Source organism: Acanthisitta chloris, unplaced genomic scaffold, assembly GCF_000695815.1.
Source record: "Acanthisitta chloris isolate BGI_N310 unplaced genomic scaffold, ASM69581v1 scaffold5719, whole genome shotgun sequence".
Taxonomy (NCBI): domain Eukaryota; kingdom Metazoa; phylum Chordata; class Aves; order Passeriformes; family Acanthisittidae; genus Acanthisitta; species Acanthisitta chloris.
Genome location: NW_008691846.1, coordinates 32,655 through 47,574, shown reverse-complemented (window position 1 = coordinate 47,574; position 14,920 = coordinate 32,655). Strand labels below are relative to the sequence as shown.

The following is a 14,920-nucleotide window of genomic DNA, read 5'->3' as shown; positions in this document are numbered from 1 at the left end:
GCATTCCTGTGATGTGTGGAACACAGTGGAACAGGTCTACTTAATTGTAAGTATTGAGGAAATACCTGGGTTTATTCCTAGGTGGAGGTAGTTGGATGAGGATCATAAAAGCTCAAGCCTCAGCTTTTTGGCTACCTTTTTGAAAAAAAAAAAAAAGATACTCTATTTTCAAACACAAGTGCAAATACCAGATGAGATGACAGCTAGAGACAGCTTTCTTTCAAAGTTAACTGGCTAGGCTTGAAAAACAAGCTGTTCTACAGACACTGGAGTTGTTATGCCTCGTTCTTCAGCAAATGGGCACAACCTGCTGTGTGTCTGTATTGGAAAACGTGGCTAGAGGAGTAACAGGTTGTGCTTTCCTCACTGTAAAGTTAGTTGCAGTGGTGACAATGAGACCTGTAACAAGTTTACTAAGTGGGGACAGTTCTGTGAACACAGTTCAGAATACAGCTGCTGTAAAGTCTAAGGATAAGCTTGTTTTGGTATGCTTGAATTCTGCATCCTCCCTACCAGAGGAATTAAAACTAGCAGATAGAGGAAAAACACTTGCTGTGCTGAATTCCTGTAGATGGTTTATTAGAGCATATTTTAAAGCTGTTTTCTGGTGGTGTGTCCTGTGTGTTTTCTTTGTGAGGGAACTCCCTTAGTTGAACCTTCTGTGCTCTTCAGCTGCAGTTAAATTTTGTGGGTAGTTGTGTGGTAAACTGGGCCGTGGCTTTGATTTCATGGGAAGGGCTTTGTCTCGTCTTTAGTATTCAGGCAGTGTGACTGGACTATTGTTTGCCTGTTTCATATTGAGTACTAAAGTACCCAGGTCTTAACACATGACTAAAATACTGAAGGAATTATGACTCAGATGCAACAATCTCCTTTGTTTTAGGAAGTCCACATGGTGGTCCGGTCTGAACTAACATCTTGGTAAGTTGGTGTGACAGAGTGGTTCTTAACCCTTGCCTGTTTCAGGTCAGCAGCCTGTCCTGGACTTGGTGAGCTACTTATATTGCTTCTTTTTCTCACTGAGAAAATTCAGTGGTGTTTTAAGAAAACACAAGAGCTTATCTACCCCTGAACTTAGAATTCTCTGAGAAAATTGTTGTGATGATTGGCAAAATGTTCAACTGCTCTGAAGAGAGTGAGTGAGAATAGCCTTTCTGAACAAACCTTCTACTTGAGTGTCCTTTGCATGTCAGTCCTATTTGGGCATCTGAGTGTTTTACATGTGGTGTCTTGTGTCAGTGAGCAACAATCATGACTGTGGCTTTGTTTTAAGAATAAACACAAAATTAATAGGAGCTGTCAAACTGGATAATATTCAGACATACTAGTAGCTTTAAGTGTGATTGCAAAAAGATGCTCTCAGCAATGCCTGTGGTGGTTAGAACCATTTAAATACTAAGTACTGTTGTAAGTTCTGCTGATTTGTGGGCACATAACATGCTGGTTTGTAACATTACTTTGGTTTTTCAGGTGTTTTGTAATTAGAAAAAATGAGAGAAGAAATGCAGGATGCCATTTCCCGGAAGTCTGAAGCCCCTTCTAGGGTTAGTATGACATCTGAAGTTCTGCGTGTACCATGTGACTGAGAGGCTCTGGTTTTCAGTGGCTGCAAGTCTGTGTCAAATCAAGCTCACTTATATGTGAGGGTTTCAGGGACTGGTTTCAGCACTTCATTACTGTGTTTTAACGTAGCCTTCACTCTGTTAAAGGAAGAATTTATTATAACTTTGATTTGTCCAAAGAACATTATTCAAATTTCTCAATCAAAAAGGAGGTGAGATCAGGTTAACTGCTGAAACTGATAGTTTTGCTTTGACAAGTAAGTTACACTAAGCAGAAAATATATAGGGAGGATTCTGTAGTTTTGTAGCTAATTCTCTTTGATGCTTGCTTTTGAGGTAATTAACTCTTAATGAGTTAATTCATCTTCCCCAGATGTTGGAGTATCATTTACCTTCCTCCTTCCCCAAAATGACTTGAAACAACTTTAAAAATACACTTCGTAAGATCTGCACCAGATAACCTTCCCAGTGTTTGATCTTTATCTGTCATGTTACTTTGTAGTACCAGAAATGTTGAGGTCTATCCCGATTGGATCTTTGCTGTAGGTTCGTGTCGTTGGAAACGCCTCACAGAATAAACTTGTGGTTTTGCTTTACCCACTGAACTACCTGTTAGCTCTGTGGGATAAAACTACAAGACAAATCTTAGTGCAGCATCCTGGGAGCTGTGATACTGCAGTGTTCTCCTTTAGGTGTACTGTGACATGCTTTGATACAAATGAAAAAATAACTCAAGCGGAAAAGCTTCCTCAGTCAAAAGGCTGTTCTGGGACTTCTGGTGCAACTTAACATACTGAATTACATGGGCTGAGCTTACTTTACACCCAGATTCTTGTGTAGGTACCTGACTTCTAACGCTATTTCTTGCTGCTTGAGCTTTCTGGATGGTGTGAAACAGTCTATTCCCTCTATAATAATGAAGGAGTGTTTATTATTTCTTGCTTCAGTGGCTGTAGAAAAGAAGAGACACACTGTGGTGTCTGTCTTGGAAGTAACTTATAAACTTGCTGCATTTTTGTTTTGTGTCAAGAGATGCTCAATAGTTTCACACTGAGCAACAATATTTGGGTTAAATATTTAAGTCTGAGGTTTAATGAGTTAATTTCTGAGCAGCTCAACCAGTTTGCTACTTTATGGTGAAAATTGTTTTGTAGAATGAAGAGTTTAAAGCTAAAAAAATTCAGGAAGAAGTATAAGTCATTCACAGTAGGAATATATATAAAAATTTGGAACAATTCTGAAGCTGCTGTTCATGTTAGGTGAAGTTCATGGAGTCTCTTTTCCCTCTCAGTTGCATGGCAGCTTTTCTGAAATGAAGAGTGTCTCTTGTTCCCAGGCACTCACTGGTGCATGCAAGAAGCTTGAGTGTTAAAGTGAGCTGTTGTGGATGAAGAGCTGAAGCTGTTGCACTGTATGGTGTCTGCACCCAGCAGTGTTCTCCTGATGGGATGCTCATAAAGCAGTGCCACAGCCGTGCAGCATTCAGCATCGCTGGGTTTTGTTCTGCTGTGCCTGTCAAACCTGGTATTTTTGCTGATAGAGTCTTCAACCTCTTCAGAGATTTGAGTGTTCTTGCTTTCTGTTTTCATGTTCCAGTGTGAGAACTGGTAGTGACCTCTGGAACTCAGCAGCTGCATTCAGTTTCTTGCTGAAAGGTGCTTCAGGATACAGAACAAATTGAACCTCCCTGTGTTAAAAGGATGAGCTGTGGAAGATGAAAGCAACCTGTTGGACAGGTAAGCACTGAGCCACTAGTTACATGCTACTTCACAGCTTGTGTTAACTTGGTATGAGCCTACAACAAAACTTCACTAAACTGTTCCAGAACAAAGTGTAGAAATAAATGGTTGTCGAGCAGCAGAGATTACTGGGTATGACAATATGAGCAGGTTATTCATCTGAATCATTCTTGTGTATGTATTTTAAATGGCTGTCACAGTTGGGCAGCAGTTTGTAGTACTAGTGCCTTAATTAAACTGCTTTGGGTTGTGAGGGATTCCTCTGTACTTGGAGCTTTCATGAGACTTTAGGCTTGTTAAAAAACAATTTGGTTTACAGGTTGGCAGGACTGATAGGTCCTTAACTGGAAAGGATGGACTGATTATGGATTGAAGTTCTGGCAAGAGCAGTGAGAGTATCTGGTCATTACCAAGGCTGCTGGGATGTTTCTGTTTCTGGTGAGCTGTGGACATGACCATAAAGCAACTCCATCAGACTCTTGTATTGCCACACAAGGTGGCACCAAGTCTGCTGGGAATAAAGCTTTAATTAGCTCACAGACATATTGCTCCCTTCTGCTGGTAGGGCAAGATCCCAATGAGGTGTAGGTATGTGGCTTTATCCTTGGGTATCTCCCAACATTTCAGCAACAGAGGTACAAAAATTCTAGTTGGAACCTTTGTAGATTGGACTCCAGAGCTGCTGTTCAGAGTTTGTTTTGAACAGAAGCAAAACAGGGAGACAAAGGCTGCTCCTGCTCCATGCAATTGACATCCAACTTCTGTGTTGTTAACTCTTCCCTTACGCTAACCAAATCTGGCTCTTTTAACCTCTAGTATCTGCTGTGAAGTTGCTGCATGTCAGAGGGATGAGAAACACCACCTAGGTGCTACCAAACTGAATGTGAAGGTAAGACTGTTTGCCAGAATGGGTGCTACTATAGAGACATTCAAGGTCACTTCAAAGAGGGTTTGCATGGCTGAAAAACCAGCAGCTCTTAACGCGGTGACCGCATATTGAAATCCTCTGCAGGATGCCGTGGACACCTGGTGTGTGCTATGGTCTATTTATGAGGAGATAAACTTTAAGTAGTCAGGGCCTTTTGGGGTGAAAGAAGGATGTGAATGTACTGCATATTTTTGCAATGCTGATGTGGCAAAGAGGCTGTTCAATTTGCAGCAAGGGAGGCTGGAGAACAGGGTTGTTCCAGTTGTGCTGTGAGCAGTTGTGTAACTTAATTGCTGCACTTTGTGTCCACAGAAGGGCAGCTGAGCTGGGGAAGGGTCTGGAGCATGAGGCTGACTGAGGAATGACTAGGGGTGAAAAGGAGACTTTGGGGACCTTACTGCTCTTTGCAACTACGTGACAGGAAGTAATTGATACGAGGGTCAGTCTGTCAAGTAACAAGTGATGGGACAAGAAGAAATGGCCTCAAGTTGTACCAGGGGAGGTTTAGATTGGATATTAAGAAAAATTTCATCACAGAAAAGGTGGTCAAACCTTGGAACAGACTGCCTGGGGAAGTGCTGGAGTCACCACCCTGGAGGTATCCCTGGGGTCAATGGTTGGAGTTTATCTTAGAATTACAGAACTGTTAAGGTCACTGAGTCCAGCCACTAACCTAGTGCTCATCATCTTTTTGATGACCTTAAAGGTGTCTTCAAACCTAAATAATTCTGATTCCTTTTTTCCTTGAGAATGATACATTCTGAAAGCTGCATGCAAGTTTTAGAGTTGGATAAGGGAGGAAGGAAGCACAGGCTGGGAATGCAGTGGGCACGGAGTACCTACAGGAAACAGTTATGATGCTCGGAAGTCCTGCTCTTGCCCCTTAACACTCCTGTAAGGGGTATAATACACATGTTCCTTGTGCCACTGCTTTTGTACCAGCAGTGTCCTGAAATCAGAATAGAGGAAGGCATGTCATGCTGAGGAAAAGAGTTCAAATGTCTTTTCTCTGGAATAAAAGTGCTACTAACTTTTTCCTCTCAGGTCCTGGTGATGGTACTGTGAGTCAGACATGCACAGCTGTTCCAAATGGAGAAAGAACCTTACTTAAGAGTGTTCACTGCAGTTACTTGGAATTGAACATTCATTCTAACTTCCCTTACTGCTTTGTGCATGTTTGTTTGGAAAGCAGTCCAGAAGCACAGGGAACCTTTGCCCTTACCCCTTCAGTTGTTGCCTGTCACTGAACACTGTACTGAAGCCCTGAACAGGTATTTATTCTGTACAGAATGTCACACCATTTAAATAAAACTAATGCTCCTAAACTGCAGCCTGGGATCATTTCCTGTTCCTGGACTGAAAGGCAAAAAAAAGATGGGGGGAGAAAATTATGGCAGCTGCTCACCTGTGCTCTGCTGCCTTTGCTGGTGGTAGCAAAGTGCAGGGGCTTGATCTCCTGGATCCTGTTCTGAGAAAGGAACAAGAATACTGATGTGTCGTCCAAGAGCCTGAGCAGCCCTTGCAGAACCAGCATGGTGAAGTTGAGACTATACATTCTGTTCTGGCTTACCTGCATTGCAAACAGCCTCCACTTCAATTTGTGTAATAGCAAACTGTTCTGGTTTGCGCTTTTTTTTACTTATGGAGGAGGTAACAAATTGCTTTGTGACTCTGCAATACATGCAGCTACACCAAACTGAAAGAAATCAGTGTAAACAAATTTGAAATGTAGTTATTCAGTTTTCCAAGACTCTTGTTGGAGTGTGAGGCCACAAAAAACAATCATGTGGCTGAAGCATCTCCTGTGAGGAGAGGCTGAGAGTTGGGGTTCAGGCTGGAGAAAATAATATGCTAGGGAGACCTTACTGTGGCTTTTCAGTACTTTAGAGGGGGTTTGTAATAAACATGGGAACATTTTAGCAGGGCCTGCTGTGATAGACCAAGAGGCAATAAACTAAAAGGTGGAGTTAGATGTAAAAAAAAAACCTTTTAGAATGAGGGTGATGGTGAAACAGTAGCTGTTCCCTTTAAAGGTCAACTAGACAAGGCTCTAAGCAACCTGATTGAGTTGGTCCTTAAGATTTTAAAGGCCCCTTCCAACCCCCTTATTATTCTGTGATGTGCGGGTGCCTTTTTTAACCATGCCCAAATTTAATGAAACACCCCTGCTCTTGCCCCTGCCAACAGCTAAGTTCAAGGTTATAGCAAAAGTTGGAGCTTTGAATTTGTCCCAATGATGTAGCTACTTAGGTCTCAATTGCAAGTACTAACAGTGTAAGATTTTTACTCTCTTCCTCCATTCAAGTGCTTCAGGATGTACCTCCTGACTGCAGGAACCCATAGTTCCTAGGCTTAAATCACATAGTGCAAAGAACAGATAAAAAAACCTACAACCTTTACAGAAGGAACATCTTGCCTCCTGTGTCATCTTAAACTTTATTTGGAAATGCTCTGTACATGTATATTACAAAAGTTAGTATGATCTCCCTTTAAAACAATGCACACCACAAAAAGCTTTTCATGTCAGTCTACTCAACCTGAGACAAACCATGTTGAAAGCAGCACTCCCATCTGTTTCTGCAGTGAGCTCAGTGAACATGAGGCTACTACAGGGGTTTGGTTTACTCACTGTTCTCCTACAGCTTAAAGCTGAGGATTCCAAATGGCTTTGCAATTGACCATTAAGTCTGTATCATTCAGTGGTGCCTACTGGACTGTACCAATACCACAGTGTGTCTCTGTTGCTCAAAGTCCTGTGCCCATCACGGTGCTTTCCATGTCTTCTTGGTTCGTAGCTTTTCCAACATTTTCTGCAAAAAATAAAACAAACCATGGGGCTACAGTAGTGTAGCTTCAGTGACTGCACTAGAACCAGCTTGGCTAGGGGGTCACACAGAGGAGCTGCTCCTGTCTGTGTAACCTGAACATCAGGGATGAACAGTGTTAAGCTGGACAACAATATATATGTTCAGTGACCCACAAAAAGCCTTGGGGTAGCAGAAGGGGATGTGTGCTTATTTCTCTTGATTTCTGTTAATTATTGAATCTGTAAAGCAATGCAAGAAGAGCAGTGATTTATTCCACCACAAAGAAGGTGAGGAGGTCAGTACTAAAGGCAGGATTTAGGCCTGGAGCCTCCCATAGCAGTTAAAGCCTGTCAGGATTATCAACCATTTCCTTCCTTCCAGTTGCCCAAGGGCCCAGCAAGGGGGGTAGGAGGAATTAACAACTCCAGTCCTCTTGTTCAATCCCTGTTCTACAGCAACTGCAGGAAAATCCAATTTGGAACTTTCAGATCAGGTGTGCTCAGAATCTTACCCTACCTAGAGTAGCCAAAGCTTGACAAAAGTCAAGTCTGGACTCAAAACCCCTGCCTGCCAAGTCAACTTTCTAGCAGGTGGAGCCTTTTTGCTCAAGTCAGCAGAAAAAGATCAGCCTGAGGCAGAAACACTTTTTATAAAAAAAAAATCTCAGCTTGTAGTGTTGACAAAGGAATTGTTAAGTGAGATGTACCAATGGCATTACTTAAAATCCAGACTGGTTTGATGATCTCCATTTCAGTTGCACTCACATATGTCTTAGTCTGATTAGAAGCTCAGTGAAATCATGAGATTAACCAGGCAGGATGACATTGTAGCAAACTATTACCTTTTGAAACTCTCTAGCCTTTTCTCTGTTTTTAGCGTAAGTTTCTTGCCTTGTCTTTTCTTCCCTTCTGGTTTTTACTTCTGCAAGTTGATTATAAAGTCTGTGAAAAAAGCAGGAAAAAGTTTGTGTATCGGCAGGAAGGAAGTGGAAAAGCTGCAGTAAATAAATTAACAAGGCTTTACACAGGCTCATCACAAGACATAGATGAACTATTCCTGCTTGTTTTTTAATCCAAAGTTCTCCTACTTCGGCTCATGCAGTACCTGGATGTTCGCTGGTACATTTCAATTTCTCCAGACTTCCTGTCCTCCGGAGAAGATACTTTCACTTTTCCTACTTTTTTCAACTGGTTGGCAACTGCACCATTTTTTCCTAGGGAGGAAATAAAAGCCAAATATATCTCCAATTTAAAGCTCTAGTCCAGCGGCCTCAAAAGCATGAGAGGTGGTTCAGAGTTTCACATGACATGACAATTAAGAAACAAGCCAGCAGAATGGACACAATGAAGATGGTGTCTTGGGACAAGTAAATCCTCATAGTCTGGCTCATTAGGCTGCTGTCTGTGCCTGAAGTCAGCTACAGCTCCAACTCCCCAGGAACAGGCATTAGATACCAGCTTAATATGGTTCTTCTCTGCTAAACAGCTATTGTTTGCATGGACACCCTGTGACAACTGTGTGTGGATACTGACAATGTGAAGAGCAGCAACTATGAAGAGGCAGCCAAACAAATTAAAGAATATCCTGATTTGCAACAGCAAATATGTAACAAATACAAAATCTATTCTTTGACATAAAACAGCAACTAAAAGGATACTTAGTGCTGTGGTAAACCTACCAGACACATGACAAGGCTCCTTTTGTCTGTTTAACTTCTCAGACTTTCCTCTTTGAAGCTTTTTTGCTTCTAGCATTTTACTCTCTCTCTCTTTATTTTTTATTTCTTCTACTCTTTTCTGAGATTTCTGGATGAAATTCTGCTTTCTTTTTAAAAAAGATGTCTGCAAACTTCCTGGTGCAGCCGCAAACTCCAGGTGCATCACTGTGAAACAAAGTGGAAAGTCTCAACACTGCTCACTGTTAGCAATGAGCTGAAGTCATGCATTTCAATGTACTTCCCCTGAACTGCTGAGCTGGACCACTTTTGTCAGCTGCAATAGGAGAATGGCATGGTGAGTGATGAGGCACCTTGCAAAACAAGCAGCAATTCAGACCTGTGGAATCCAGTAAGGGTCAGCAGCTCTGCTGAGACAAATGCTGTGATAAATACTGCACCCAAAGCACCTTGGCGCCTCAAAACATATCTAAGACCTGACAAGTCTCAAACACAGTTATGTCAACTGCTGTATTTCATTTCACTGCAGTTCAGCTTGGACAAACAATATTTCAGTATTTTACTGCTGTTCCACACTATCATCAGAATAAGAAATAAAAAATAATAAAAAAAAAGACATTCGTTGGGTACAGGGCTTGGGGCACTAACAAGAACCCAGAAACAAGGTGCATAAATGACAACAAATCCCAAAACAACATGGAATTTTCCACAATTAAGTAGTTACACACAAACTCTAGTGTGGGGTAGATATTATAAGACTTTAATGAAAGATTACCTGGCACAAGAGGAGACAAATTGTTAAGACACACATGAAACCTGGGTCAAATGTACTACAATGCACTTGCTCAAGTAAAAGCAGCTCTAAACACTTTTCCAAAGGAGAGGTGTATTGTATTGGTTATCTTCATACCAAAAAATAAAGACTCACTCTCAACTTCAGTGTATGAAGTTACACATAATTACCTGCAGTTTGAGGTGATGGACAGGGTCTGTTGTTGGGACTCTGGGCTTTGGGAGAACTGTCAGCACTTACGAACACTGAATAATCTGCATCTGGAGCTAGTGGTAGAAATTCTCTCTCCTGTTTCAGAAGGAATCAGTTAGTTGAAATGCTTAACATATACCACAAATTTGAGTGAAGCAGTACTGCTGTACCACTAGCACGAACCCAATGCAAATAAAAGACATTCTTTTGCCTTTATAGCAGATGGGGGAAAAAATCACCACAAATGGATCTTGATAATAAGTATTAAAAGGTACTTTCTGAACATTTTAAAAATTTACACGAATTCATTAGAGTTTTTGCCCACCAGATTTCAATGGCCTGTTCTTAATACAGGGCTGCATAATTCCATCTGGTTTTCTTGCCTCCTGTCCTGTCTAGTTGTCCCCATCACTCTCTTCCTGCTCAGTCTCTTCTCCCCATTCTCAGTGGCAGGTGACACCCACTGCAGCAGTACAGCCCCAAGCTGCCAAATTCCACCTCACCCACATGTCAATTATTTGATGAAGACCCATTCCTAGACACTTCTAGAATTTTGTGTAGATGCCTCTTGCAGTTATAGCATGATTTACCTCCTTTTGCAACAGTGGATTAACTGCTACAGTGGAGCCTCTCCTTATTATCATTAACACCAAGTGAAAATGAGAATTACATTAGATATTGCTCACCTCAGTCAAAACATTACATTCAGACCAATCCACACGTGCAGGGTTATCAATTTTGTCCTCCTTAATTTCCTCTTGGTTAGTATGTCCAATCTCTGATTCCGCAATACTGATGTCAGTTGAGCTTACCAGAGTGAGTTCAGGTTCTTCCATAATACCACGCCCTGACTCAGTCTCCTACAAAACAAATCATACAAGACATCAGCATAAAAACAATTAAAAATAAACCCCCAACTATTTCCAGCAATAGCAACAGCCTTTGTCAGAAAGAGGAAGCTCATTCAACATGTAAAACATCTGCCCCAAGCAATCAGTGAAATACAGAAAGAACACTTGTATAGCAGAGTTCGAACAACTGAAACACATAACCCAAAGGAACCAAACAGAAACTCCACATGTCCTCTGCTCTTCAAGTTTAAATTACTTAGTTCTAGGGCAAAACTTTTTTTAAAGCTACACCAAAGCTATCTCCTTAGGTCTGCTTATGCCTTGGTTTGTTCATTTACCACCTCCAGGCTTCTAAAAGGGGTCAGGGGACTGTTCAGGGAGGTAAATGTGCCATGTAACCCAGCTGCATGTGCTGTACCAACTGAGGCTAAGAGAGGGAGATGCAATAGAGATGCTATTGCTCCCTCCAGCCATTGTGGAAACTCCAGCTCATTTTAGCTACTGCTAATTATTTCAGTGCTATGATCTGAAAGTAGCAGTAGGGCAGAAGTCCAGAAAACAGGAACTAGAATTGTAAAAATCAACATGTGCCAAGCTTTCAGATATTAAGTGTCTAAAATAACTTGGTGAAACAACAAAAACTCTGCTTTTGGAAGCCTGTTTTACTCACCCAGACTGGAATACGACATGAGCTTCTGGGCACAGAATATTTGTTATTTCTTCCCAGGGAATACCCATTCTGTTGCACAACAGCATGCAAATGGATGTCTGAATCTTCCAAGCTGGTTTCTTTGAGAACCCTCAAAGATTCTTGTCCTTCTGGAAGGCTTTGACATAGCTCCTTCATATTAGTATTGCACTGAGAATCCAGCTCCACAGCTTTATTTACTTCATGTACAGGATCTGATTTTTCAGGAAGCTTCACATAATTCTTATCAAATGCCTCTACAAGTAATTTTTCAGAAGACACAGCCTCTTTTGCTAAGTGTTGAGGGAAAGTTTCAGCCACTGTAACTGGTGTGGTATTTAGCTGATAAAATGATTTTTGTTCTTCCAATGATTTCTGATGTTTATTTTGTAGATCTTCCACTGAACAGTGGAGATTAATACATTCCATATTTCTCGCCAGTTCTTCATATTCTCTCACAGATGAAATACAGTTCTCATTGCCACCTATTTTAATTCCAGGGGTTTGTTCAAAAGAACTCTGTAACATGGAGTTAAGATCCACTGGCTCATCAACATTCTGACAGTGATCACTCAGAGTAGATTCTAATTGCAGTGGGTGAAAAGATTCCTCAGATCCTGTTTCAAAAAGCATCAAAAGTCAAACTTCTCACTAACACAACAGAACTTCAAAAGTCTCTCTATAACGAGACTTATCAGTAATGCATAAGAAGTCTAGTAAATAGGAAGAAACATTTTTGTTTAAAAAGAAGTCTGCTTATGTTTCCTCAAACATAATACCATTGACATTACAGAAAATGGGTCTGTCACTGTACACAAAACTTCAAGAACCAACAAAACAATTTTTGTTGCTTCTTAGAATATGTTTAGGGACAGATTTTGTGATGGTGCTGAGAGAACAACATTGAAACTCAATAGATTTTACAACTTATACTCTGCAAATGGAAGTCATTCGAGACCCGTCTGGGCCTCCAACAAAGTCTGCAAAACAGAAAGAAAATGACCCAAAACACGATTAATTGGGCAGAAACCCTTTCAAAGTAGAAGTTGACATTGAAATTGGAACAACTGCTGTTCCTGCAAGCTACAGTATTGCACCCTAAATTATCTTTCCCTTAGGGTCTGCACATACAAGTTAAGACACATTTTTCCCCCTGCCAGAAGAGGCTGGAAAAAGAGAAAGACTTGGTATTGATGTTTCAACTACTGGGGAGGCATTTCAGCAGCACAGCATCTGCCAAACAAACCACAGGGTTGTTTAAACTATTAATATTTTTTTAAAATATGCCTCTGACCTAAGTTAGGTATCACTAGTTATACAGATTCCAGCTATCCCTAGGCCTTTTATACACACTGTCCAGGCTCTGACCAGGACAGGCTTAATGTTTTCAGCAGCCAAGGGCACACTAGGACCCTGGGGATCTTCAGGGTGCCCTTTGTTATTAATACAGTTATCACTGTTCATTTTCTTATTTCACTGCTGTTTCTTAGTGAATTGCTCTTATCTCAGCCTGTGATCTTTCCCTTTGTGCCTCCAATTCCCTCCATCCCGACTCAGGGGGATCCTCCAGGGATGGATGGGGGGCATGTGGCACGGGGGGTTTCAGTGGGAACGCTGAATCGGGGAATACCACTCCTAAACCAAGACAGCCACAGAAACCTTTAATGGTTCCCATTAAACTTTTTTTTTTGCATTGACGTACAAAATATCTAGTTTTGCACATACAGAGAATATCATCATCTGATAAACAGCTATTAACAGGAAGAATTCCACTACATCATCAGCCATCAACTGGATATTTTCCAGATAATGCACTTTTATACCAACCTACCTTGAACTGGCAACCCAAAATAGCCTCTCCGTGCTTAGCCTGTTGCTTGTTATTTTCCACCCCCCTTTTAAGCACAATAATTGGTTTGAGATTACAAAAACCCTTGAGATGGGGAGATATTGCTGCTACATTTAAAGCACAAAGATTGTTTCTATAAGCAGTTTAGAAATAGAATTCTAAAGTTAGAAGGGAGCTTCCTAAGTCCTATTTGCTGTTACCATGGCTAGTCTTAAAATGTAAACCTCTTCTAGCGTTTTTATTACTTTCTATTATTTTGTACCAGCATCTGCCAGCTAAAGAGAAAGTACAAAAGCCACACAGTTGCTTGCAGCTTTCAATATGCATAGTGTGTATCTCCAAAAATTCTAAGTGTATATATATATGCAAATAACAAAGATAATTGACCAGGAACATTTACATTATAAATGAATCTACTATGTAAAATATTGTGCTGCATATCCTGTTGCTGTTCAGCTTTCTGTTGCAGCACCTCAAAACACTGAAACACCTGATTCTTGGTAAATAAAAGCTGCAGAAATACTCAATTGCTACTGGCAGCATTTGAAACTTCAGATTCATTCTTTTGTTTAGAAGACATGAAATATCGAGTTAATTTAAATTTGACTGCAAAACATTAAAAAGTATTTTCCCTGCAGTGAGTTCCAATTAGTTTAATGCTGCTGTAGAATCATAAATTTCTAATCCACTAAATTAATTACAACATGGGAATATAAAGTTTCTTTCTTCCTTGCTTATCTCCTCTTTCATTTTGTACAGAGATAGAGCAATTCTATAATCAGACCAAATATGACAGTGTGCAGTACATATTGCTGTGACTTAAGAGTGGGAAAGAAAAATTCAATCATTTCTGAAAAATACAATGTATATAAAAGACAAATGAGGAAGTTCAGAGACTCTAACACAATCACCTCAAAGTTTTAATCAATTTTTGGAACTTATCTTAACTTCACAGAATCATAGAATTTTAAGAGTTGGAATGGACCTTACAGATCACCTAGTCCCAACCCCTGCCATGGGCAGGGACACCTCCTCACTAGACCAGGATGCTGCTCAAGGTCTCATCCAGCCTGGCTTTGAACACTGCCAGGGTTGGGTCATCCACTGCTTCCCTGGGCAACCTGTCCCAGTGTCTCACCAGCCTCACAGTTAAAATCTTTTTTTCTCACATCCAACCTAGACTTTCCTTCCTTCAGTTTGAACCCATTACCCCTTGTCCTATCACTGCAGTTCCTAACAGAGTCCCTTCTCCAGCTTCCCTGTAGCCCCTTCAGATATTGAAAAGTTGCTATGAGGTCTCCACGCAACCTTCTCCTCTCCAGGCTGAAGGGCCCCAACTGCCTCAGCCTGTCTTCATAGGGGAGATGCTCCAGTCCTCTTACCAACTTCATGGCCTCCTCTGGACTTACTCCAACAGTTCCATGTCCTTATGTCGAGGGCACCAGAACTGCACACCGTACTCCAGGGGGGGCTCTCACAAGAGCCGAGTAGAGGGGAAGAATCACCTCTTTTGACCTGCTGGCTACACTCCTTTTGATGCAGCCCAGGATTCTTCAAGCTTACAAAGCAATAGATGTGCATGAACAAATATCTGGAGAAGGACTTAAACTGACAGTTTCAGCCAGAGCTGATATTACTTCACTACCATCACAATTACTGTATATGGAATAAGTAACATAATATCCATTACAGTGACTTGAACAAGCAGGTCTGCTTTTGTACTGAAGTCATAACTGCTGAGGAAATACACTTCACAAAATGTAGGAGTTCTACCCATTACAAGTAGTGGAGCAGACAGTGTGAGAGAGCAGCAGCAGAGTTAAGGGATTTCAAAGC

The 14,920-nt window shown here is 41.1% G+C and overlaps 1 protein-coding gene across 1 annotated transcript in view; it reads right to left on the bottom strand.

Annotated features, from left to right (window-relative positions):
- Positions 1-6,991: 6,991 nt before the first annotated feature.
- Positions 6,992-14,920, bottom strand: part of KIAA1731 (KIAA1731 ortholog) — a 39,237-nt gene continuing 31,308 nt past the window's right edge. Inside the window, exons 22-28 of the mRNA XM_009082381.1 lie at positions 11,218-11,852; positions 10,383-10,556; positions 9,675-9,792; positions 8,715-8,918; positions 8,141-8,249; positions 7,878-7,977; positions 6,992-7,039 (exon numbers count right to left, since the gene is read on the bottom strand). Of these exons, the coding sequence (XP_009080629.1) occupies positions 6,992-7,039; positions 7,878-7,977; positions 8,141-8,249; positions 8,715-8,918; positions 9,675-9,792; positions 10,383-10,556; positions 11,218-11,852 (1,388 nt within the window). The remainder of the gene's footprint in view (positions 7,040-7,877; positions 7,978-8,140; positions 8,250-8,714; positions 8,919-9,674; positions 9,793-10,382; positions 10,557-11,217; positions 11,853-14,920) is intronic.